The sequence below is a fragment of the Bacillus rossius genome, chromosome 8 (assembly GCF_032445375.1).
Source record: "Bacillus rossius redtenbacheri isolate Brsri chromosome 8, Brsri_v3, whole genome shotgun sequence".
Taxonomy (NCBI): Eukaryota; Metazoa; Arthropoda; class Insecta; order Phasmatodea; family Bacillidae; genus Bacillus; species Bacillus rossius.
Window position 1 is genome coordinate 51,217,311 of NC_086336.1, and position 27,917 is coordinate 51,245,227.

The following is a 27,917-nucleotide window of genomic DNA, read 5'->3' on the forward strand; positions in this document are numbered from 1 at the left end:
CTTAAAAAGTTCCAGGAGTTTATAATAGTTTCCAAAAACACTGGAGTCCAGAAGCCAAGCAACTGCAGACAATGGCCGCGATTACCTGCGATCTTTATTTCCAAAACATTTCCAGAAGAAAAATAGTTACTTTGAAATTTACATACGCCTGTAGGCCGTGCCGAAAGGGATTTTGTTTTTTACATTGTGAAGTCAGTTACTCAATGAAAATTTATTGCCGCGTAAGTCGTCCAAAGAATTCCCCCCCCCCCCCCCCATGCCCCCTTAACACACAAAAAAGTATAACATTATTTATTATTATTATAATTATTATAACATAAATCGTAAAGATGTATTCATCTTATTTTGTCGGGTTGAACCTGCAACAGATGTTTGTCTATCGAATTCAGACTCATTATGTACCTACAGTATTGTATTGCATTTTATTGTCTCCATATGTATCTTTTAAATCGTATGTTTGTGTTAACAGTGTGCTTTTGTGTGTAATTGTGGGTGTAATATGTAATAGTGAGTTGTGGGATTGGTTTTTTTTGTGTCATTCTGTTAATGGCACTGAGATTTTGTATGGCACACCAAACAAACAAATGAAATAATATACAGAATGACTTTTAAAAAATGCCCCAGCTTCAATGGTATATTATAACAATTTAATTTAGACTAATTACAACAAATCATACATCATATTGAAGGTAAACTAACCTAGTTTTTCTTACAAATGTATGTACACTTTAGTTATACGATATTCATTCAATCTAAAGTCCAATTCTTCCCACACTTTGATTAACAAGACCGGAGTAATGGAAGCAAAAGCCTCTTCATTTTTGTGTCTCAACTCTGACAAATCACTAGGTAGCGGCGGAACCGATAGACACTATCTTTTATAAAGCCCCGAAGGAAACAAATCGAACGGCGTTATGTCAGGTGAACGTGGAGGCCAGAAAAAAAAAAAAAAAAAAAAAAAAGAGCTCTGTCGTATCCAATTGCCAACACCATCGGCGGATGTTTTCATCACACGGGGGGATTACAATTAAAATTTAAACTAGACGCACTTTGAACGGAACTCTTAATAAATTGCAGAACACTCTTTATTTGCGACCTTGAACCAACACTCTACGACGCTTGAAGTTGATACAATTAAAATTTATAAATGGGACATTATTTTATAGACATGCTGTATAGGCCTATACCTAAGGCCAGGTAGTTTTCGCGAATAAATCTGAACGCCTATTAGACTGCAACAAGGTGTACCCGCATCAGAGGTTTCTTCCTTGTGATTGGCGGCCGTCTGCGAGAGAAGTCGTTGCCCTTTTTGACCGAGCCGCTCAGGACGCGTTTGCTTCCGCACTGAATCACTGTGATAGGTGTTGTAACAATCGACCTGCGCCTGAAAGAATTGCACCCAATCACGAAACACAGACGATGCTACAGTGTTTTAACTTTCAGCTTGTCCCGGAATCTTTTCGCGAAATATGCATGGCCCTACCTATACCTGGGTATAGACGGAGGCAAATGGTGGCTTGGTTTAAGATTTTTTTTTGGACTTGCGCCATTGCAATGGGCGTATGTCCAAACAAAAAAAAATTGTTAAATCAGTGTTCCCCAACGAACCGGCGGCTTGTTGGCAGGCGGCAAGGAGTCGCTGTCGGTGCTGGCGGCGGTGGGCGGGTACGGGCAGGCCTCGGAGACGGGGCAGCCGCCCCCGGCCAAGCAGGCGGCCCCCGCGGCGCCGCCCCCGCAGGCCGTCAGCCCCGAGGCGCCGCCGCCGTCCAACCAGAGCAGCGCGTCCAGCAGGTGAGGCCTCGTGGAATATTGTTACGAGGCTGCCAGAGACGAGGGCCGGCTACACGAAAAAAAAAAATTTTTTTTCCCCCGTACTTTTACAAAATATCTCCCAAATTTTAATCTAGCAGCAAAGAATTACAACTTATAATCATCACGGCGATGTCATGATGCGATTTCACCAATTACGTTGTTTGTTTTAGAACAAAGCCGTTAATGTAAAATGCTGAAACTGATAAATTTAAGTAAAAAAAAAAAATTGCCTTGTGTTCTTAAAGTTTTTCAAGCCTGATTATCCAAATCCAACAAAATAAAAATTCCTAATAAAATCTTCATTTCACAGCATTGTTTTATGTCTGGTGTGTTAGGTTATACTCAGAATTGGTTTCATCTGACTTGAAGATGAAGAAAATTGCTGTTAAGTCAAATGCCTTACGCACATACTTAGTTTACATTCCCCTCCCAAAATCATTGTTTCCTGCTTCCGAATTTTCCCACTTGTCATTTTAGTTTCCACGTTCTCTATATTGCTGATATATTCAAACGGTATTAACGGTTTCTAATAATATTGTTTTATTATCCTGCAAGGATAAATTCAGAAATTTCCTTAGAGTAGCAACGTTTAAGTAAAAACAGAATTTGGAAAAAACTATGTTTTAAATAAAACTTGCCCTAAAACGCTGTTAATTATTTTATATGTCACTACCTAACCTGACCAACTATTAAAACACAGTATTTTTAATGTAGGTAACATAACCTAGCCAAATTGTCACATCATTTTACATTAGTTTTAATGAAGATAACTCTTCCTAACTAACCGTTTTCATTATTTAACAGTATTTTAAATGTAACTAACCCAACAAACTGTTCAAATATAAACTACTGGTGAAAAACTTGAAATATTACGATGTAGTTTTACAGCTAAACATCAAATATAAGTAATGAGAGGAACTAAAATAATGTTATCACAATTTTAATTCTTTTTTTTAGAAGACCATCTACTCTAAAAAAAATCGTATAGGCCTATGCATGATTATTTTCCAAATTATTTACCCTCCAGGTTAGGTTTCACATCTAATACAGCCAAGTTTATGTGCTATTTAGCCGATGCCAGAATCTGAGGCTTTTGACTGTGTTGCACATGATTGGACTAACAATTTCTCCTTGTTTATCGCCGCCCATGTTGATCCAGTGTGTAGCATGAGAACCATGGTCCAAACATTGCAGTAAATCAATAACCAATAGAGCACATGTGCTTCAATACCACTTCGTTAATTCTAAAAGACGTTTCTTCCAATAAAAAAAATTGTTTAACCGTTCAAATGGGTAACTATGTACATTTAAAATAGCGTAAAATTATATGAACGGTTGGTCCATACAATAAAACAGTAAGGACGATTGGTTATTCCTAACTAACTGCTCGTATGATTTAACAGTATGTTTAATGTAGCTAGCCTAAACAATCATTAGAGACCCGGAAAATTCGCGGGTTCAATGACCTGCAGGATGGACTCCAATATCCTCTACACACTCGGGCAAATGCCAACTGTTCATTGGCTGCTGACTTGTGAGTCGTCTCGACTGGGTAGCCTGTGATTCGACACTTCTATGAGTGAGGGTCTCTAATTGGCCCTCAGTCCTCCAGATTAAGAGTGAACCAATGACAGAAGCAAAACTAAGGTATAATTATTTGAATTTTAGCATAACACGAAATGAACCCGCGAATATTCCGGGTCTCTAACAATCATCCACACTAAATAAAAGTATGTTGAAAGGTAGCTGACCTTACCCAACAAACCATTCTCACGATATCACAGCTTTCTGATAAATAAACTAAAACTGTCCAATCGTTAAAATGGTAAACTTCTCCCCTGCAGTCTTCCCACTCGACCCGCTAGCGCATGCGTTGGAGTGGCGTCGCCGCTGACGCACTCTCCTCTTCTACCGGTTCCCCCACCACGTACCTGACTATTCTCCTCATGCGATCGGAATTTTCGTAACGCTCGAAAAAGTAGCCCCCCCCCCCCCCTCCTTTTCTCACTCTCTCTCAGCAAAGAAGTTTAACTTCGAAAAAAGTGGCGTGGCTGTGTCATGGACACGGCCGTGTGTAGTACGTGAATACGTGTACGTAACAGGTAATATTTTCTATACAAAATATAAAATACGCTATTTTATGTATGTTATAATCATGTTTTGAACACTAAGAAGTCAAGTATGGACCGACATTATATATTTTTATTTTAACACCATATATATTCACTGTAACTATTTTAAACTAACGTTTTATATATGCGATCGATAGATTTTGTCGAGAGCTGACGATTGAAACTCAAACGAACGTTGTAGCTTCTCCGAGTCAAAAGTTATAGGCCTATACTAAATGGAAATCTCGAAAAGCAGCAAAATGACCTCAAAATGGCGGCGCTTCCCCCACCACCTCGCGCGATGCGTCACAGTCCTCGCTTAGCGTAACGAATTCTTTGATATTTTAGCTATCCGGTGGTGTATTTAAATTTCGGATGGAGATGGTAGATATGTAGCTAGGTACAACACCAAACTTCATCCCCTGATTTTTTTATCATTATGTTTTTTTTTTTAATTTCCTCCCACTACGGAAGCAATTTTAAAGACGTATTCACGTCAAAACTACGTTTTGTTACTCATCGAATCTCATCGGATTTACAACAAAAAAAAAATACGGTGAGTTTCTCCGTAGATTGTCTGAATTTATGGCATCGCACTCCGGCATAATGTGACAGTGAGTGCAGTGTTGCCATTTTAGCAGTTTTTCGCTAGTCAATTTTATTTTATTTCTTTTTTTTTTTTGACGTGACAACGTCTAATAAATCGATGAACGCCGGCTGCACGCACGAAAAAGTGTTCCGTTACACACATTGTCCCATTACGCTGTGTCCCGTTACGCTCATTGTACGCTTGCGCCGCATCTATCTCTCTTACACTCGATTGGAACAACCATCGATATGACTTTTTCGAGGCACATTAAACTTGAAACACTCCCATCCGTTTCCTACTTTTCCTATCATCGTCCTATCCTTAACAGAATAAAACAGATTGGAAGAAGTTAAATAGCAAAAAGAGATAAAAGTTATAGTTAAAATAATCTCTTCGTTAAAGTAATAAACATATTTGAATTAATGAGTACAAATACAAGTAAATTTATTAATTAAATTGTAGTTTTCATTTCACTCATTCTTTGTAGGTATCTATACAAAATAGTGATAATTCAATAAAAAAGATTCAATTTTATTCATGATAGTATGCAATCATTTCATCAGTGTTTTGTTATGACGTTGTCATGTTGAACTATCGTCCGTAAACCGACTTTACAGACAACCAATTTTTCTTTTGCGGAGGGTGTAACGCTCTGATGTGTAATGTGGAGTAGAGATCGGAAAAATTCGCGGGTTCATTTCGCGATACGCTGAAATGCAAATAACTGTACCTTCATGCAACTTCTGCTATTGGTTCACTGTTGACCTGGAGGACTGCGGACCAAATATAGACCCTCAGCCAAAGCAGTATCGAATCACGAGTCTCCCAGTTGAGACGCCTCACGAGTCAGTAGCCAATGAACAGGTGACGTTTGCCCGAGTAGACAGAGGATCGTTCATTATATCCTGGAGGTCATCGAACCTGCGAATTTTTCCAGTCCCTAATGTGGAGGTGACGGAACGCTGTTGTCCGCAGCGCCGCTTCGTCGGCGTCCCCCGGCCAGCAGGACCCCAACTCCAAGCCGCCCTTCTCGTACGTGGCGCTGATCGCCATGGCCATCCAGAGCAGCGCCCACAAGCGCGCCACGCTGTCCGAGATCTACCAGTTCATCACCAGCAAGTTCCCCTTCTTCGAGCGCAACAAGAAGGGCTGGCAGAACTCCATCCGCCACAACCTGTCGCTCAACGAGTGCTTCGTGAAGGTGCCGAAGGAGGGCGGCGGCGAGCGGAAGGGCAACTACTGGGTGCTGGGTGAGTCGTCAGCGGTCGGATGGGGAGAGAACCGTTCTTTGGACACCAGTTCCCAAGAAATAGTTCGTAACGCTACAACAAACATATTGTAAACTTGTACGACACATGACTATGGTTATTTTTGCGTCACATTAAATGCGTTATTACTAGGGACCGTAAAAATTTGCGGATTCAATGACCTCTAGGATAGCTTTCATTATCCTCTGCACTTCTCAAGTAAACACGCGTGTTCATTGGTTACTAAATTTTGAGTCGTCTCCACTGTGTAGCTTGTGATTTGACGCTTCTTTGGTCGATAGTCTCTCATTGGCCCAGAGAGCTCCAGTTAAACCGCGAGCCAATAGCAGAACCAGCAGAATTATACACATGTTTGAATTTCAGCCTATCATGAAATCAATCCGCGAATTTTTCCGGTCTCTAGTTATTACAAAAATTCAAAAATTTACGCTTGATTTTATATTTTAATTGGTGTCCCATTCAAGCATAATTTTTAAAAGTGAAACTACTTTTTGGCGCGATGGGTGTAAAAATTTCAAGGCCGAATTTCAATGCAACGTTTCCGTGAACCATTGTTGCGAAAAGGACACAGAATAGGTAGCCTACTTGGCCAAAGAGATTTTTACCTGTTACCAGGACCATGCATATTTCGCGAAAAGATTTCGAGGCTCACTGAAAGTTAAAACACTGTAGCATCGTCTGTGTTTCGTGATTGGTCGAGTTTCTTCCAGCTACATGTCGATTGTTACTACACGAATCACAGTAACTCAGCAAGAAAGCAAACGCGTCCTGACTGGCTTGGTCAAATATAGGCATCGACTTCTCTCGCAGACTGCCGCCAATCATAAGGAAGAAACCTCTGGTGCGGGTATGCCTTGTTGCAGTCTAATACGCGTTCAGATTTTTTTTTCTCTCGCGAAAAGTGCCTGCCCCTTCTTATTATATTTACTCAATATATTACCTCGGAGATAATTAATTTTTTTATTGCACTACCCATTTCCAGCTCCTTTGCAGTCAAATATCGATAACTGGCATACACAAGCTATGTCTACTTAATATGTAGGCTATTATTGCACAAGTTAGGTATTACCTAACGTTTGATTTACACCAGGATTCACTGTCTCCGCGTGTATGAATGCGATCTTCCGATTTAACTAGGCAATTTGGAACTTATTTGCCACAACAGAAGATGCACAAATGTATAACTATTTCAATTTAAGGCGATCGCTAGGGGCAGGCATTTTTCGCAAATAAATCTGAACGCCTACTAGACTGCAGCAAGGTATACGCGCACCAGCGGTTTCTACCTTGTGATTGGCGGCCGTCTGAAAGAGAAGTAGTTGCCTTATCTGGCTAAAACCACTCAGCATGCATTTGGTTCCGCAATGAATTACTGTGATTATGGTTTCAACAATCGTAATGTACCTGAAAGAAACTAGCGAAATCACGAAACACAGACGATGCTACAGTGTTTTAACTTTCAGCTAGTCTCGGAATCCTTTAGCGAAATATGCATGGCTAGAGACCTGGAAAATTCGCGGGTTCAATGACCTCCAGGATAGACATCAATATCATCTACACACTCGGGCAAATGCAAACTGTTCATTGGCTGCTGACTTGTGAGTCGTCTCGACTGGGTGGCCTGTGTGATTCGACACTTATATGAGTGAGGGTCTCTAATTGGCCCTCAGTCCTCCAGATTAACAGTGAACCAATGACAGAAGCAGCACTAAGGTATAATTATTTGAATTTTAGCATAACACGAAATGAACCCGCGAATTTTTGCCGGTCTCTATGCATGGCCCTAGCATTCGGTAAAAAAAAAATCCCCAAAATGTTCCTGTCTGTAGTACTAGATGTTGCGTGTCGCGGCCGAGAACAGCAGGTTCTCACGGTGTGTGCGTGTGTGTGTGTGCACGTGGCAGACCCTCAGTACGAGGACATGTTCGAGAACGGCAACTACCGGCGGCGGCGGCGCATGAAGCGGCCCTACCACCGCTCCGCCGCGCACTACGGCAAGGGCATCTTCGCCGACGGCTTCGGCGCGGCGCACCAGCTGCCGCTCGCGAGGCCCACGCACCTCTTCGCCAGCCATGCTGGCTACCCGCCCGCCTACTCCAGGTACGTCCCCTCCGGCTACCCGCCCGCCTACTACAGGTACGTCCCAGCCGGCTACCCGCCCGCCTACTCCAGGTACGTCCCCTCCGGCTACCCGCCCGCCTACTCCAGGTACGTCCCCTCCGGCTACCCGCCCGCCTACTCCAGGTACGTCCCCGCCGGCTACCCGCCCGCCTACTCTAGGTACCTCCCCTCAGGCTACCCGCCCGCCTACTTCAGGTACCTCCCCTCCGGCTACCCGCCCGCCTACTCCAGGTACGTCCCCGCCGGCTACCCGCCCGCCTACTCCAGGTACGTCCCCGCCGGCTACCCGCCCGCCTACTCCAGGTACGTCCCCGCCGGCTACCCGCCCGCCTACTCCAGGTACGTCCCCGCCGGCTACCCGCCCGCCTACTCCAGGTACGTCCCAGCCGGCTACCCGCCCGCCTACTCCAGGTACGTCCCCGCCGGCTACCCGCCCGCCTACTCCAGGTACGTCCCCGCCGGCTACCCGCCCGCCTACTCCAGGTACGTCCCCGCCGGCTACCCGCCCGCCTAATCCAGGTACGTCCCCGCCGGCTACCCGCCCGCCTACTCCACGTACGTCCCAGCCGGCTACCCGCCCGCCTACTCCAGGTACCTCCCCTCCGGCTACCCGCCCGCCTACTCCAGGTACGTCCCCGCCGGCTACCCGCCCGCCTACTCCAGGTACGTCCCCGCCGGCTACCCGCCCGCCTACTCCAGGTATCTCCCCTCCGGCTACCCGCCCGCCTACTCCAGGTACGTCCCCGCCAGCTAACCGCCCGCCTACTCCAGGTACGTCCCCGCCAGCTAACCGCCCGCCTACTCCAGGTACGTCCCCACCGGCTACCCGCCCGCCTACTCCAGGTACGTCCCCTCCGGCTACCCGCCCGCCTACTCCAGGTACGTCCCCTCCGGCTACCCGCCCGCCTACTCCAGGTACGTCCCCACCGGCTACCCGCCCGCCTACTCCAGGTATCTCCCCTCCGTCTACCCGCCCGCCTACTCCAGGTACGTCCCCGCCAGCTAACCGCCCGCCTACTCCAGGTACGTCCCCGCCAGCTACCCGCCCGCCTACTCCAGGTATCTCCCCACCGGCTACCCGCCCGCCTACTCCAGGTACGTCCCCGCCGGCTACCCACCCGCCTACTCCAGGTACGTCCCCACCGGCTAACCGCCCGCCTACTCCAGGTACGTTTCCACCGGCTACCCGCCCGCCTACTCCAGGTACGTCCCCGCCGGCTACCCGCCCGCCTACTCCAGGTATGTCCCCTCCGGCTACCCGCCCGCCTACTCCAGGTACGTCCCCGCCGGCTACCCGCCCGCCTACTCCAGGTACGTCCCCTCCGGCTACCCGCCCGCCTACTCCAGGTACGTCCCCACCGGCTACCCGCCCGCCTACTCCAGGTACGTCCCATCCGGCTACCCGCCCGCCTACTTCAGGTACCTCCCCTCCGGCTACCCGCCCGCCTACTCCAGGTACGTCCCCGCCAGCTACCCACCCGCCTACTCCAGGTACGTCCCCACCGGCTACCCGCCCGCCTACTCCAGGTACGTCCCCTCCGGCTACCCACCCGCCCACTCCAGGTACGTCCCCTCCGGCTACACACCCGCCTACTCCAGGTACGTCCCCTCCGGCTACCCACCCGCCTACTCCAGGTACGTCCCCACCGGCTACCCGCCCGCCTACTCCAGGTACGTCCCCACCGGCTACCCGCCCGCCATCTCCAGGTACCTCCCCTCCGGCTACCCACCCGCCTACTCCAGGTACGTCCCCACCGGCTACCCGCCCGCCTACTCCATGTACGTCCCCACCGGCTACCCGCCCGCCTACTCCAGGTACGTCCCCACCGGCTACCCGCCCGCCTACTCCAGGTACCTCCCCTCCGGCTACCCACCCGCCTACTCCAGGTACGTCCCCACCGGCTACCCGCCCGCCTACTCCAGGTACGTCCCCTCCGGCTACCCACCCGCCCACTCCAGGTACGTCCCCTCCGGCTACCCACCCGCCCACTCCAGTTACGTCCCCTCCGGCTACCCACCCGCCTACTCCAGGTACGTCCCCTCCGGCTACCCACCCGCCCACTCCAGGTACGTCCCCACCGGCTACCCGCCCGCCTACTCCAGGTACGTCCCCTCCGGCTACCCACCCGCCCACTCCAGGTACGTCCCCGCCGGCTACCCGCCCGCCTACTCCAGGTACGTCCCCTCCGGCTACCCACCCGCCCACTCCAGGTACGTCCCCACCGGCTACCCGCCCGCCTACTCCAGGTACGTCCCCTCCGGCTACCCACCCGCCCACTCCAGGTACGTCCCCGCCGGCTACCCGCCCGCCTACTCCAGGTACGTCCCCTCCGGCTACCCACCCGCCCACTCCAGGTACGTCCCCGCCGGCTACCCGCCCGCCTACTCCAGGTACCTCCCCTCCGGCTACCCACCCGCCTACTCCAGGTACGTCCCCACCGGCTACCCGCCCGCCTACTCCAGGTACGTCCCCACCGGCTACCCGCCCGCCTACTACAGGTACGTCCCCTCCGGCTACCCACCCGCCCACTCCAGGTACGTCCCCTCCGGCTACCCACCCGCCCACTCCAGGTACGTCCCCACCGGCTACCCGCCCGCCTACTCCAGGTACGTCCCCTCCGGCTACCCACCCGCCCACTCCAGGTACGTCCCCGCCGGCTACCCGCCCGCCTACTCCAGGTACCTTCCCTCCGGCTACCCACCCGCCTACTCCAGGTACGTCCCCACCGGCTACCCGCCCGCCTACTCCAGGTATGTCCCCTCCGGCTACCCACCCGCCCACTCCAGGTACGTCCCCTCCGGCTACCCACCCGCCCACTCCAGGTAGGTCCCCTCCGGCTACCCACCCGCCTACTCCAGGTACCTCCCCTCCGGCTACCCACCCGCCCACTCAAGGTACGTCCCCACCGGCTACCCGCCCGCCTACTCCAGGTACGTCCCCTCCGGCTACCCACCCGCCCACTCCAGGTACGTCCCCGCCGAGGTGCTCTACCTTCCCTGACGAACGTCGAAATCTTGTTCCTCAGCACCCCTAGTGCGCAGATTCACTTTTTTTTCAATGATTGGATATCAGTTTACGGAAAAATTTGAGCCAATAGGATACCCACAACCAAAATAAGTATCGAATACAGGCAAACCAGCTGAGAAGATTCTACAAGTCAGCAATGCAGTGTTTCCTTACTACAAAAAAAAACATAAGTTATTTTTAGAAAAAGGAGTTAGATAAAAACCTTTCTTAATAAAAATGCTAAGAAATTCATATTTTTTGACTTATTTAACATTGTTTGTACATTATTAAAATACGATTTTTTTCTGATATATTCTCTTGAATTTTGCGAATTCGAATGTTAAATAATATTCGCATATTCGTTACATGACTTGAGCAAACATCAACATCAAAACATGCCACGCAATGATTTCGTATAAATAGGGGCAGGTATTTTTCGCGAATAAATCTGATCGTTCATTAGACTGCAAAAAGTTATTTCCGCGTTAGCGATTGTTTCCTTGCGATTGGCTGTAGGAGAAGCCGTTGCCTAATCTGGCCGGGCCAGGCAGAACGTGGTTTCGGCTTCCGTATTGAATGTCTGTTTTTTTTTTGTGGGCTGTCCGTGAACGTGCATCCGGAAGAAACTTAACCAATCGCGGAACACAGACGATGATACAGTGTTTTGATACAGAGCTGTCTTTGAAATCTTTTTTCGCGTAAAATACATGGCCCTACGTACAAATCACTAGAGACCGTAAAAAAATCGTGGATTCATTTCGCGATAGGTTATAAGTCAAATACATATAACTATGATATAGTTCTGTTATTGGCTCGCGGTTTATCTGGAGGACTCTGGGCCAATGAGACACGTTCAGCCAAAGAAGTATCGAATCACGAGAAACCCAGTTGAGACGCCTCACGAGTCAGCAGCCAATGGACAAATGGCATTTGCTCGAGTATTCAGAGGTTACTGAAACCGCGAATTTTTCTGGTCCCTGTAAATCACCAATGAATAAATGCGTGAATCTCGATCGTAGATAGAGCCACGAAATTTTCGCGAAATTCATTTAGTCGCAAGCTAGAATACCGAACCTCCACAATGTCGCACTGTGTTCATGATTGGACCGCAGTTATCTGTACACGCCCCTCTACGACCGTGAGCCAACGATGTCCAGCTAGGAGAGAAGTAAGCGAATCAGGTAGTGCCAAATAACAAGGATAAAAATGTTCTCGCTAAGAAATCAACCAATGGGAAAGTAAACATGGGTCGAGCACACCTATAACTTTGAATTCTAGCCTGAGGCCAGAGGAATCCGCGAAATTTGCCGTGACTCTAATCATAGACCACCATGGCCAGAGTCACTAACTACTTGTTGGCTTGTGGACTGAGATGCAACTAGCGGTTAATCCAAAATGGCGGCTTGATGAAGGCAGAGCACAGGCCGCGGCGGTGGATGCGTGGTTGTTCCCTGCGGCCTGCGGGGTCCCCGACGAAGGACCAGGGGTTCGGGGCGGAGAGAGGGGCACTCGCCCCACCTGGTCCTCACCTGGGCCGCCTATCCGCGGGGGGGGGGGGGGGGAGAGAGAGACTCTCCTGGCTGCCTCGCCCCGGCCGCCATTGTTGTGAACACCCCTCCTCCGCTACCCAGCCTCACGAGTTTCAACGCCACGAAAAAAATGGTCGGTGAATACCAGCTTGCTTGTTCAGACAATATCACCGCAAGAAGTGATGCCGCAAATTTAATTCGTCACCAGATCTGTTTTTGCTGGCCTCGTGGCGATACAAACACGCGAATTTTTTTTTCCGGTTTCCATGCATCGCCGGTCTGAGCAGCAAACAGATACAAGTTTTATCTGTACCACGAAGATACTTCTCACAAAGCGTGTTCATTTTTGCTTGATTAAATACAAGTAGATCTTCCCAAATAGGTAGGGTCATGCTTTTTTTTTTTGTTGTTTTTCGCGAAAAGATTTTCAGACCAGCTGTGTATTAAAAAATTTGCAGCATTGTCTGTGTTTCGTGGTTTGTTGGCTGGGTTTATTTCTTTATTTCTGAAACGTGTCTACTATCGGCACACCATTCATAGCCATCCAGTGCGTAAGTAAACACGTCCTTAATGGCTCGAATCGTTAGAAGTCTAATAATAGATAAAGATTTTTTTTTTCGCGAAAAATACATGGCCCTACATATGCGTTAAGAGGATTCATCACAGCTGCTAAAATTGTGTGCTGCAGGGTCTCGCGGTTCCAAGTCTCAATGGCGTAATTTTAATACTGAAAAGAAATAAAAAATTTTGAAAAATATAGAAAGGTATAAGGAAGGTTTCTATTGAATAATTTTTTTAAATTTTTGTGATTAAATAAGTTTTATCCCGCATTGAAAGTACTGTTTCTGAGCTGTTTTCAGTGTGATTTTCAGAAGTTATAATTGAATATTTCATAAATATTTTTCATTGGAAACATAGTGTTAACCTTATAAAATAAATTTCTTTCTGTGTTTTCACTGTCGTAATTGAGATATTTGATGAAAATTATGTATTTCTAAAGTAATGCACACATTGCTGGGCCAAAAAGATGATCGTCGCGCGGGAAACTGGGTGGGAGGCAGAGAAGGGAAGAAGAGGTGTAGACAGCGAGAGCGCTCTCCCCCCTGTGGAGCTGCTAAGCTGACCCCTGCTGGGCGCAGGACTCTGCACGAGCTTGACAACAACAATAGGGAAGAGTGCAGGGGGTGGGGGTTACTACCTGCTGTGGAGCTGTCCCAAAACTGAGGTTCGCAACTCGCCAGAAGAAGGAAGTGTAGCTATCAATGGCTCGGAAGTCTAGCAAAGCCAGATTGTTTTTATCAGCATACAGGAAAAAGAGGCGCAGGCCAGAGGTACTAATAAGTCTGTATGTGTGTCTGTATTTGATAAACTATGTATGGTAAGTTTGAAATTGGCGGGCACATTCTGTGAGGTAATTCCTCTTGCAAATTTAATAATGTTTGGCCAATGATAAACATGATAAGATGTTGGAGTCATTGATAATCGAGATTTCAAGCGACTTCATAACAAATCAGGAACATTATGGTAATAATCAAGAATTGACTAAAATACTTTAAGTTATCAAATCAACTAGAAACATTTTAATAAATGTTCTTGTCTTCTGGGTTCTAGCCGCGTCACAATGGAAGTTCTTTCCGACGTTTCGGAGTGCGTTGCAGCCTCCATCTTCAGGGCAGCAGCAGAAGTCGCTTCTTACCTACTGTTACTCTCAGTAACCTACTACCTACTGTTCGTCAGTAACCTACTACTTACTGTTACTGACAGTAGGTAAGAAACGACTGCTGCTGCTTCCCTAAAGATAGAGGCTGCAATGCACTCCGCAACGTCGAAATAACTTCCAATGTGACGCGGCTAGAACCCAAAGGCAAAGCAAAAACCGTGAAAGCGCGCGATATTTATTTTAAAGTGTTGTTTGATAATGTTAATATCTTTAACAATTAAAATTGCCATTCTGTAATGGTTTTATAATTTACTGTTTCATGTTTTTCTCTCAATAAATAAAATAAAGGGTAATAATACAAGTTTACAAAATAAGTATAATTGATTTATTTTTACATGCTTTATATTAGCTTCACCTTTATGTTTGTATGTTTGTAACCGACTCCTTTGGGTGCGATTTTGACCCACTTTAAACGGCCAGATTTCATTCAAACTTTGTAGATTTATCGAAGAACGATGACAATACACTAATTTGATAAGATTATTCCATTATTAAATTTGCAAAATAAGATTTTTGTCAATTTATAAAATTTCACAATATTTAGTAGGCTTTGTTTATATCGCGCCAAAGACAAACTGAAAGAAAAGAGTTCGCATTTCGCTCATGTGCGAACTATTTTCTTTCAGTTTGTCTTTGGTGCGATATAAACAAAGCCTACTAAATATTGTGACATTTAATTAAATGAAAAGTGAGAGTGGGTTATGATTATTGTGAACAATATACTTTCTTGAAGAGAATATTATCTATATTTGTAAAAATATGAAAACAAAATTCCCTGAAATAAGGGCTTTAAATGTTGTTTCTTTCGTTAAATAGAGAAACATAATTATGTATTTGTTTCATTTGACCAATTAACCAAGAGTGAAACATCATTATAAAACAACATTTTCTGCAAATATTTCACGAAACATGGAAAAATTGAGGTTTAATTTTGCTGTGAAACCAACAGCAGATGGGAAATCAAACACCATATGCATAACCTCAATAGCTACACCTGATGGCAGATTTTTGAAATTACACTCGAACACCAACCTGCAAATCTACACCAAACAGTTAAAAATATTCCAAACTATGCCAAAGTCAGCAAATCATTAAATAAAAGACATCAAACACGGAAAGTATGGATAAGTTTGACAGATGATATATAAAAAATATATTTGGATAAAGAGCAAAACATACAGTTTAAGGATTTTTACCTCGACGAAATTGAGGAAAAAACCAAAAGTGTTAAATCTATACCTAGTGGATCAAATAAAAAATTGGAAAAACTGTTAGAAAAATTTCTTGAAGAAACAAAATCTATATCTGAAACTCAAAATTTAGGGAAAATTTGCATACGATTTCATGATTGAGAAATTCACGGGCAGAAACTCAAATGCTTACCAGTGGATTAAAGATTTCAAAAAAGAATGTAAATGTTTGCTAATCTAAGAAGACAAAAAGAAAATAGAAATTTTAAAACATTTCTTAGAATACTCCAGTGTAGTTTGGTACAACTGCATGCAAATGAAACTTACAGTGGAATCGGACCGGAACAAATGGGAGAAAATGTTTTGTGAGACATTTGAAAACAAAGGATGTCACCCATCAGATATGCTGACTTAGAATAAACATCAATGACTTCCCGAATATATTGATTTTCATAGCAGTATATTGAAATTATTTAGTACTGTAGTTCTTCAACACGATATATTGGATATATATTTTAGAAGCAGCCAATATCTACTCATCACTTTAATAGTAAAGTCATGTAATAAATAAAAAATTGAGCCACATCTAGAGACACTCCTGAGATAAAACAATATTTATCGATTTTATTTTAACTGCAGCCAATATCTATTCAAAAACTACTTTAATAGTAATTGATGTAATAACTATCAAGTTTTTTTACATTGTTATAAAATTTCTTTCATACGTCGATAAAGAAGTATCACTTTAAATTATAAATAAACCAAACTAAAAAGTAGAAAATAAATAATAGTTTAAAAAAACTAAAAAACGCGCTTTTATAGAAAATTGAACTAAAAAAATAGAAAAGAAATTTTAATAAAATTGAATTAAAAATATTGTAAAAAAAGTATTTTATTTAAAAAAAAGCGTGGGGTGCTTTTTAATATATTATCAAAATGATAATCCTTCTACTCATATCTGTCAATAAAATAATTATAACTATTGACACCATGCACCCCACGCTTTATTTTTTTTAAAATAAAAAACATTTTTTACACTATTTTAAATTCAGTTTTATTAAAATTTATTTTCTATTTTTTAGTTCAATTTTCTATAAAAGCGTGTTTTCTAGTTTTTTTAAACTATTATTTATTATTTGGTTTAATGCAAAAGTGTCTGGTACTTTAATAAACGTTAATGATATACTAGCTGCAATACCCGGCCTTGCCCGGGCTGAACACAGGGCGTAGTTAGTAATTGTCTTCTTGATTTGAATGTCAAATGTGAAAATTCATTTAAATCACTTTCAGATCCCGACAGACGTTGTTCTGCCAGTTTATACTTATTTACCTGGTCTGTATGTAATTTAGACTTTATAAAGCAATATATAAAAAAGCTAAAAATAAGAGATTACTAATATTGAAATGATTCCATTATCTAGCTAATGCTCGGCCTGCATTGCAATGCTTCATTCAGTTTTGTTTTGTAATATGTTTGAAGTAGTTCCACATATACAAATCATCTATCCATCTCTCTATATATATTTATCTCTATCTACATCTATATACATCTATGTATCTATTTATCTCTATTTATCTCTTTATAGCTACATATATACTTTCCACTATCTCTATATCTTATATATATATAAGTCTCTATATAGCTCTATACATCTATAGGTATATCTCTTTATCTAACCCATTTCATTATCTATACCTCGCTCTATCTCAACTTATCTCTCCGTCTCTATCTCACTATATATATATATATATATATATATATATATATATATATATATATATCAATCACTCTATCTCTGTCTCTCTTTTATATTTAAATAAATTGTGTCATGCATGCGCACTTATACAACAAAAACAGACGAAGTGTCGCTATATAAAAATAAATAAACACATATTTTGACACGATTCGTGCTCCAACTATTGAAAAATAGTTATACCGTCTCAGTAACCTTCATGGGCATGCGCATAACTAATCACCAAAATTTCATCGCAATCGGATGAATGGCATAGGAACGCATACGGCACAAACAAACGAAAATTAAAGACATGACAAACGCATCAAACGATGGTGCGTTTAAAATTCAAGGCAACTCTATCTATTTACGAAGTTAAGAACAAAACTGTTATTAGCGCCTTTATTTTGCTAGCCGCTGCGAACTCCACTAAGCGGCCTGGTCTCACCAAGGAGAAAAATATTAATTTGCCAGACCTTACTATGTGTATGATTGTGTGTCAGACATAGAGAAATGACACTCACTCACTATTTGTATGTCTATGACCTATGATTTTTTCTGTTATAAAATGAAATTATCACTTTTTCACTTCCTTAGGGATGGAATTTCATATTAATATGGGGTCTATGTGTTAATCCAGGTTATAAGCTATCTGTAGGCCAAATTTCATTCAAATCCATTCAGTAGTTTTTACGTGAAAGAGTAACAAACATCCATCCATACTTACAAACTTTCGCGTTTATAATATTAGTAGGATTTTTTTTACAAACATTCTTTAACACAGATAATTTGCACAACTATAGATTGTGTTATTGTTATGTAAAGTGTATGGTTTGAATATTGTACACAAAGTTTTTTTCACTAGTTATGGAATTTATTAAAAACGTATAGTCAACAAAATTGTATATCTATTTATATGCATTTTTTACTTTCACAACTGCGTAGGCGATTTTTAAGTATATCTGTAAGAGAAGTGTTGTACCCGTTTCTATTATAAAAGGTCCGCAAATGTATTAAATCTAAATAATATGTTATGAAACAATGTTTTGACATATTTTTTTTATTTTGAATATAATTTTTAAATTTTATGTGATTATTTTTCATTTATCACATCATGCATTACAGATACCTTATGGAAAGCTTTAAATGATTCACAGATTTATTTATTGTGCGGCGGTAACTAAAGATGATACAGAAAACTACAATCTGGTGCAGGGAATAGAAACTTTGGGACCTTCCCCCCCCCCCTTTTTTTCTTCTTCGCGGTCATCCTCAACCACTTTACCTAAGCCATTGTAAGACCTTTTCAAACCCCCCTGCACCCCAGACCACCCGCTGATTTTACAGCTCATCCTCGCCTGCCTTGCTCCCCACGGACTTTCTCAACCTTCCGCCCACCACGTCACGTACGAAGACTACCGAAAAGGCAGAGCAGAATTATTTTCCCTATGATGAATCCTCTTAAGGAATTACAACTGGTCTGTGACAAATGTTCCTCTCAGAGTAATAGTAGCACCGAGGTTAGGGTAATGCCTTGTAAGTAGTGGCAGGTTCTGGGAATTTTTTTTTTTTTTTTTTCAAAATTTCCTGTTCGCGGACGTTCGTTTCTACCATGTGATCGTACATTTTGCTTGTGCCAAAAGATTGATACGCAAAAAATATATATAATATACTCTTTGCATGAATATGTTTAGTTAAATGTTGCATCATCCAAGCAGCAGAATATTCAGGTGAATCTTGTTCGCACAGAAGAGGTTTTGGATTACAATAAATGGTGGGCCAAAAAGAGAACATGTTTGTCCGACGACAGTTGTGAGAAGTCTGTGGACAGAGACATTAAAGTCACATATTCTGAGTGTCAACCATAATGAGCTTACACCACAGTGTGATGTTTTCAGGAAAATTTGAATGCAGCGAGGAGTCTATTGATAATCTTGTGAAACATAAATGTTTACAGCGACGCACATCAAACGAACATCCAAAGTTACCCGAAGAAAAAGCATGTTTACAGCGGCAAGATTGCAATCAATGCTCAAACACTCGAAGCATAGGAGAACTGATGAAACATATTCCAGAGGAACAAAAATAATTCCACGAGGAATTATCTCAGTGGCTTTCCACAGAGATCAATGAAGATAATTAATGTAAAATAATATCTTGTTCAAACATACCACAAACACTATTAAATTTCTATGAAAAGTAACATCACTGGTTGACATGGTTTGATTTTCTAACTGCACGGATGGTGAACCAATGGCACGCGACAAAATAATTAGGACACGATAATGATTAAAATATCTATGTACTTGATCGCTAAAAGTAACTAAGTACGAGCCTAATATAAGATGTTTAGCATCTAATTTACAACAGCAAAAATCACACTAACCTTTTCTTTTATTTAAATAAACATAAAATTGTAAAAATGTCGGTGGCTGATCAAATTTAGAGTTGCAAACAGAGAGTTTTTTTTTGTTAGTAGCATCTAGTTTTATTATTATTATTATTATTACTATCACTAAGTCAAGAGTCTCTGATGGAACTTCATAGCCACAGATTTTTTTTCCAAAAAAAATTGCACGTTCACCAATGAAAGTTCGCCATCCCTGATATAATATGACGTTTAGAACAAGTTCATTGAGTTAATGTATAATTTGATTATATTAGCACAGTTGCTGTAAATGTATTGGTAAAATTACTACTTTGTATGGACATTGTGTACAAAGCAAAAGTACATATTAGTTAATATAATTAAATCAATATTACCAAGGCAAACTAACACTAACCGTACAAAAAATGATACTTGTAGTCCAGTATAAAATATAAGTATAAATTAACATTTCATAGTTATTGTATGTTTTGAATGTGAATTTTATTGTTATAAAAATTTAACTTGCACTAAAACAGCAAGGCTGATTCGCAAAGAGTATTCCAAAATTTCAACTGATAAACACGAAATATTTTAATAGGGAAAATATGGGAAACTGGTAAGAAATACGCGAGACAAATGATAACAGCGAACCTAGCGGCGTGGCGTGTATTTACTTTTTAAAGTGCCTGTAACTAGTTTACTTTAGTGGCATCTAGCGGCGTGGAGTGTAAAGTAGCTTGGAAGCGATGCAGTTAATTGTCTCGCGTTGTCGCGCTTTGTCAATGTTAATGGCCAGTGTTTCCCATGTTGTCCTTCTACGATCTTCGTAGACACGCATCGCCAACCTGAAGAGAGAAAAAAAATGGCGCCAGGATCTGTGCTTGGCTGTGGATACGTTCGTGTGAACTTTAACGTGTGGTGTTCGAAGGTTTGCAAGCGTGCGACGTTGTTGTTCGGTGTGTTGGCAGCGCGGCGTGGAACTTCCCCGGAGTGCAGACGCCCTACCCGTCATGCCAAGCGGTGAACGTGGCCGCCGCAGCCGCCGCCAGGGCTGCCAACCCTTCGCACACCAACCCCTACTCGCAGCTGCAGACGCAGGTTCGAACTGGATCACTGCAGCCACAAAGCTCGAACATTACCTGCAAGTGGGGCCAGTGATTTCCCACGAAAAAATCCCAATTCTCACTGTAGACTACCATGTTTTTTTTTTTTTTTAATGGAACAGAATTATTTAAGTAAAAATACAGACATTTGTACATTTTTACTTTTACGTGAAAATAACTGTAATTACTACAAAATATGTTCTTAGTAGAGACCTGCAAAATTCGCGGATTCATTCCGTGATAGGCTAGAATTCAAACACATATACCTCTTAGATAATTTTGCTATTGGCTTACTGTTCATCTGGACGAATCTCAACCAGTTATAAACCCTCAACCAAAGAAGAATCGAATCACAGACAAACCAATTGAGACGACTTACAAGTCGGCAGCCAATTAACTTGCGTTATTTTCCCGAGTGTACAGGGGTATGTGCAGTCTATCCTGAAGGCCATCGAAACCGCGAATTTTGCAGGTCTCTAGTTCTCAGTAATACTGGGTCAGATTCTTACCCTGGGATTTATGTTTCGTGTTGTCTCATCACCTCCAATAATTAAAGTTATTTGCAAACCGTTCCCTGAATGTCTTTCTAGTATTAACTGCGCACATTAATAAATATATTAAAACAAAATAAAGTGAATTGATTAAATATTGGATTTAAAATATGCTTTAATGAATCATCAATTTAAAATATAAAATTATGCGCTAATTTGCATAAAAAGAAATATTCAGTATTATCTCAAAAACATATTTAATATAGGTATGCAAAAAATAACCATAGACATATGTTGTACAAAGTTACATTATCTTTCTTGTAGTATTAAAAACTATTTTTTGGCAACTGGTTTCCTAATGGATCTTTTTTAAAAGTACAGAGAATTTATTGTTTCCTGTGTCGACTGCTATATATGGTTCTTTCGCGCAACAGTATTTTTAACCTGATGTTGCTGGTTGTGTGCAAGAGAAGTTAATGGCTAAAGTCCTTATAAATGCACGCTATTATTTATCTCTGGCTATCAAGTATGCTATTGTAAATTTAAATAATATTTACCTTTGTGTCACGGGTGGTTTGGCACTATCCGAAGGACAAGAGACCAATAAGAAAATGAGATTAATATTGTTACGATTTACCGCGGGTTCGTAAAGGATAGCCCAATTAAAGATTTTATTACACACACAGTTTTATTGATGGCCACTACTTATGTCACTTACAATTTATCTTATAAAATTGCCAAATAATCAATTGCACTTTAAAATGTTGCTTCACCAGTCACTCGTATTTTGCACACCGTACACCTCGCTGGGCCGCACCTCTGGCGCAACTCTCGCCGCAGCGCCCCTCGTGGATCTCAGCCGCGGGTCTCCGTCGCCGCACTCCGCCGCCGCCGACGCACTTGCCTTCGCCGAGATCCCACTTGACGCCTCGCTCGGAGCTTCGCTTGGAACTCCGCCGCGCCCGCGACACTATTACCCGGAACTGAACTCTTCGCCCTGGAACCTTCGTCCAGGTACTTCGCCGCTCTATCGCCCGAAAACTCCGCCGCGGGAAAACTCCCGACTCCACTGAACTCACTCACTCCCTGCCCTGGAACCTTCGTCCAAGGACTTCGCCACTCTGCCGCACCCGCGGCACTATCGCCCCGGAAGCTCCGCTGCGGGAAGGCTCCCGCCTGAACTCTCTCTCTCTGAACTCTCCTGACTCCCTGCCCTGACGTTCTCGGACATATATATATATATATCGGCCCCGGTGCAATTCCAGAACTCACGTGAGCGGCCGGGGCCAGTCGCGTCATTCCGCGCCGTCCCGACGGCAGAAATCTCTCGAAACACGTGTCGGCGGCTCGCGTAACTTCGCAGCTGTCAGGTTTCAGTTACGTGCCAAAGGCAGGGCGCCGCGCGGGGAGTGGTGGGAAGGAGGGGGGAAAGCGACAATCCTTGTTATCTTCCAGGCGCGCGCGGCGCATATCATGTTGCGGCAGTCGCCAGCCAGCTCTGCACCTGCACGTGTCCCGGCCTTGTTCACGTTCGTAACAATATAATCGAACCCTGTGCAATCCGCACAGAAGGAAAATATGGCAGCAACCAATTGACTTGCTTACGTACAAGTTTAGGTTACGTCTCTACAAATAGCTCTCGGTATACGGCAATTGTTAGGAGTAATTTCATGAAAGTAACGGAAGTCGCTTGGAACGGAAATGTGTAATAACGGTGCTGCCAACTGTGGCGGATGGCATTAACCAAACAACACAAAGTCAAAAGTAAACTTAAAAATATTAACTGTTTAATGAATTTTAACAAGATGGGCAGTATTTTAATAAAATTCATTGTCTTTTTCGCTTTTATCAGAGCCGTTTCATTATATATTCTGCTAATAAAATGATTCGATAGTCGACTTAGCTGCTATAGCAGCGAATTCTAGCGGCGGGTGCGGAAACTACGTGTGATTCGAAACTCAATTTCCGTATGGTTATTACGCTCTGCATTATTTTAAAGAATTCTACTTTAAATTTAATGTCCAAGATTCGTATTATACGTGTATTTGCAACGAGAGAATACACGAATTTGCTCGTTACCGAGGTTATATGTTACGCAATATACTTTTTTTTTTTTTTGCGAGTACTGTAAGACTCGCTCGTATATGTTCTTTCCAGAACGGAGTTTGCCACCGCGCAGAATTCCTGTAGTTCGTGTGACGTCGGCACACTAGCACGCGTTTATGTGAAAGAAACACAAGTGACGGGGAAAAAAAAAAGTGCAACGAGACATACATCTAGTCTCGAAATATATTTTCGGGGAAAATCTTCGCCTCTGCCATAGAGTAAGTTAAGGACAGAAGCGTCGGCCGGCTGTGTGTAGCGAGTTGGTTTGCCTTGGTGGCGGCCATTTGGGGGGGGGGAGGGGGGGGGGGGGGGGTTGTGAGCGCCAGTTCGCTGAAAAATGACCGACATTTCCAGGCGCTCTGCGCTCTGTCTTTGTTTATTCCGTGTCTGTGCCTAAATGTTATAATGACAGGGAGGTAAAGAATGGGCCGTTTTCTGTCTCCAACTATGGCGAAGCGTCTGTTGACATCAACAATAATTAATTCTAGTCGCCGTTTGTTTGGGTGGATTCGTGCCGGCATGCACACTGTCTATAGTGCATTCAAGCTGATTTGAGCACAATTTTTATCGCGTTCTTTTGAGTGACGAGACTTTAAACTATATTAAACTATGGCCAGCTGGGATCGTTGTAAGCCATGGCTCACAGGAAATGTTTTTAAACGAGTAAATATACGTTTGGTATGCAACCTAATTTTATACGAGTTTATGTTGCTACACGTGGGTCCGCCATCTTTGACCCAAATTTCCGTTCATCGACTTCCGCTCCATTTGCACGAAAGTACTCCTGCCTAATACAGTATACCGAGAGCTCAGATGTTTACACATCAAAAAACTTATTTTAAGAGATGATGTGCTAGATACGTTTACAATGATTCAAGTTTATTATTATGACCATGTATTTTTCACAAAAGATTTCGAGACCAGCTGTGTGTTAAAACAATGTAGCATCGTCTGTGTTTCTTTGTTGTTTTCGATTTTTTTTCTTGTTGCATGTCTGCTGCCAGCAGCCATTGCGGAAGCAAACGCGTCCTGATTGGCCCGACTATAAAAGGCAAATTGGCTTCTCTTGCAGACGCCCACCAATCACAAGGAACAAACCGCTGTCACAGGCATACCTTACTGCAGTCTGATGAGCGGTCAGATTTTTTCCCCCCTGAAAAATACCTGCCCCTAGTTACAATGAAAACTTTAAAAAAATTTAACAAAATGTTTTTAGTTGTAAATCTATCTTATTATTTCCAACTTTACGATCCGTGCGGCTTTGCGAGTATACACTTTAAATGTTTTGTTGTAAATGAATCAGAGATATTCACGTAAAATTACAGTTACTTGTAAATTTGTACAACTTACCTCCAATAGTTAAAGTACTTTGTAAACCGTCTATTTGCTGAATATTCGGTTATCTTTTCCGTGGTTTAAAATTAGAAGAAAAAAATATTTTTTTTGAATGTATCATTAATTGAAAATATAACATTATGCGCCATTTTTCGAAATAAAACCTACTCTTTATTATCTGGAAAAACGTATTTCATATACATATGCAAACATAACCATAGCCATGTGTTGTACAAATTTACAATATGTTTCTTGTAGTAATACAAGCTATTTATTGGGCACTGGTTTCCAAAGGAATCTTTTGTGAAAGTACAGATATTTCCCCCCTGTGTTGTACTGTGTTGTACTGCAAGACGACGGGCACCCTACCAGCGGGGGACGCACCACAACGCCGAAATACCACAACGCCGAAATACATTAACGACGAAAAATGTCATTGCAGGACTGCCACAAAGGTTAGGTTAGGTAAGGATAGGTTAGGTAAGGTTAGGTTAGGTTAGGCTAGGTTAGGCTAGCCTAGGTTAGGTTAGGTTGTGGTATTTCGGCGTTAAGATAAATTTAAGAAACACACACAAATTCATTCAGTTGTTTTTCATTTTGCTCCTGTGGCCCACTCCCCCCCCCCCCCCCCCCTTCCCCGCAGCAACATTTTTCGGCGTTACTGTATTTCGGCGTTGTGGTACACAGCAGTTTTCTAGCTGTTGGCGCTGCGGTCAATTTGGCATTCGGCGTTATGGTATTCTGCGTTATTGTACGTTCGGCGTTGTGGTAACGATTCCTTCAGCGGACCTGGAGTGTGATCGCGTGTTGCTCGTGTTGCAGTTGCAGCCGATGCAACCCATGCAGATCCCCTCCATGAACGGCTACAACCAGCTGGGCTCCACGCTGGGTCAGTACGCCTGCGCGGGGAGAAGCTCTGATCGCCCGGACTGACACCTTAGTTTTTTGACGTGACAACGTCTAATAAATCGATGAACGCCGCGGCTGCACGCACGAAAAAAGTGTCCCGTTACGCTCATTGTACGCTTGCGCCGCATCTATCTCTCTTCCACTCGATTGGAACAACCATCGATTTGACTTTTTCGAGGCACATTAAACTTGAAACACTCCCATTCGTTTCCTACTTTTCTTATCATCTTCCTATCCTTAACAGAATAACACAGATTGGAAGAAGTTAAATAGCAAACATGTATAAAAGTTATAGTTAAAATAATCTCTTCGTTAAAGTAATAAACATATTTGAATTAACGAGTGCAAATAAAAGTAAATGTATCAATTAAATTGTAGATTTAATTTCACTCCTTCTTTGTATCCATACAAAATAGTGATAATTCAATAAAAATGATTCAATTTTATTCATAAAAGTATGCAAACATTTCATCAATGTTTTGTTATGACGTTGTCACGTTAAACTATCGTCCGTAAACCGACTTTACAGACAACCAATTTTATTTTAAGTAGTTCTGGGCCCGCCCGCTAGATGGTAGCTTTCGTAATGTATTGCTAGCATAGCTGCATTGATCGTGAGAAGTAATGCATAAGCTATTTTCAGGCAAACAAACCAGAGATATTCACTCTATTTTGGTGTGGCCTACTAGAAATGTTTTCATCTCCTACTAGTTTGTATACAACATGACTTTTTTTTATTTCAAAAAGTGTTTTTTTTTCCCGCACAGTTTAAATCATTTTTACTAAGCAATTAGTCGTCAAGTAGATAAATTACCATTATTAACCTAAAACATTGTATTAGAACCTCTATCCCAAAAATATTTTTGCTGGTAGTTATAGGCCCACCCTAGTATTTTTTATGTACGTTTATCATGGGTCAGTTATCTAGATAACTGCAATTATCTGTTTCAAAATTTGGATTACTTTAGTAATGTAATATCTGGACAACAGCAATTTTCTTTACATTATGGATTGTGGCTAATTTAATTTTCTTCAGTCACTATAGGTATATGTGATCAGGTGGTAACACATAACAGTAAAAAAGCCAACTTTAACAAAAAATAATATTAAATAATAATTTATTATTTAATTCATACATTTAATCCCATCATAAACATTTCAATTAATATCTAATTATACCTAAGTATTAACACTCTCTATGAATTTACAAAAGAACTAGCTAGCTGTAGTAGCGCTATCTATTGTGTTGATTTTAAACACTACTTGTGCACACATCAGGGTATTTGATTTGCCACCAAAGATTATGAAAGGATACAGACGTGACATTAGACGTCAGACGTGAAGCCGTTTTTTCCCCATTTTTGAATTTTTATTTTCACATACCAATATGGTGGAAGTTTGTTTATATTTGTATCAGCTGTTCCCTAGCCTGAATTTATTAACGACTGTAGTTAAAATGTTATTACTGGTTAATATGTTTATATACGTAGATAAAAAAGACTAAAACGAATCTTCATAATACAAGTGTAATGAGTTGACGTATTTCACCAATTTAACCTCAAATACAGTTAGGGCTGCTACATTTGTAAACTAACGGCCGCCATATTGGTACGTGTGGTAAACTGATATTCCCCCTCCCCTCCTGGCTTCGCCCTCCCTCGTACTCTCAATCTGCATATTTCCCTGTCTGTGTATTTCCCTGATCTCTGGTCGCCACCCGCTGCCGTGCGAGAAGCCTAAGATGTACATCAAGTTCTGTCCCTGCCCGAACACGCCCGAATATTCACCTTCGGCCAACCTCGGGATTTGTTTTATTTTTACGCAGGAAAAATGAATTCAAATATTAAAAGTGGTCGGTTAGGTTAGCTACATTAAAACACTTTAAAACACTATGGACGGTTGGTTAGGTTAGTATAGCTACATTAAAATAAACAGAGAAATATAAATATATGTATATAAATGAACCTGAGGTTGGCCGAAGGTGAATATTCGGGCGTGTTCGGGCAGGGACAGAACTTGATGTACATCTTAGGCTTCCCGCTGCCGTGCAGTGGCCTGCGGGCGTGGCTTGTGACGTGGGCTGTGACGTGCGCTGTGACGTGCGCAGGTGTGACGACCAGCAGCAGCACCGGGTTCGTGTCCAGCTTCTCGCCCTGCAGCCGGCGACACGACTCCGCCGCGGAGGCCATGCGCTACTCCTACTGGCCCGACAGTGAGTGCTCTCTCTCTCTCTCTCTCTCTCTCTCTCTCTCTCTCTCTCTCTCTCTCTCTGTGAACCGCGCTCTATGATGACCAGGGACCGGAAAAATTCGCGGGTTCAATGACCTGCAGGATGAACTCAATAGTTCTATGTACACTCGGTCAGATGTCACCCACTCATTGGCTGCTGTCTTGTGAGACGTCCCAACGTAGCAGCCTGTGATTCGATAAAGCTTTTGTTGGGCGTTTCTCATTGGCCCAGAGTCATCCAGGTGAGTTGTGAGCCAATAGCAGAGGCAGCACTGAGGTATAACTATTTGTATTTT

At 42.8% G+C, this 27,917-nt stretch overlaps 1 protein-coding gene across 2 annotated transcripts in view; it reads left to right on the forward strand.

Annotated features, from left to right (window-relative positions):
* The window catches only part of LOC134534914 (forkhead box protein L2-like), a 128,380-nt gene that overhangs the window by 93,480 nt on the left and 6,983 nt on the right, over positions 1 to 27,917 (forward strand). For both annotated transcript variants that reach the window (XM_063373606.1, XM_063373607.1), the window contains 6 exons: positions 1,626 to 1,791; positions 5,488 to 5,762; positions 7,685 to 7,880; positions 20,417 to 20,546; positions 25,306 to 25,372; positions 27,500 to 27,604. In XM_063373606.1, the coding sequence (XP_063229676.1) occupies positions 1,626 to 1,791; positions 5,488 to 5,762; positions 7,685 to 7,880; positions 20,417 to 20,546; positions 25,306 to 25,372; positions 27,500 to 27,604 (939 nt within the window). The remainder of the gene's footprint in view (positions 1 to 1,625; positions 1,792 to 5,487; positions 5,763 to 7,684; positions 7,881 to 20,416; positions 20,547 to 25,305; positions 25,373 to 27,499; positions 27,605 to 27,917) is intronic.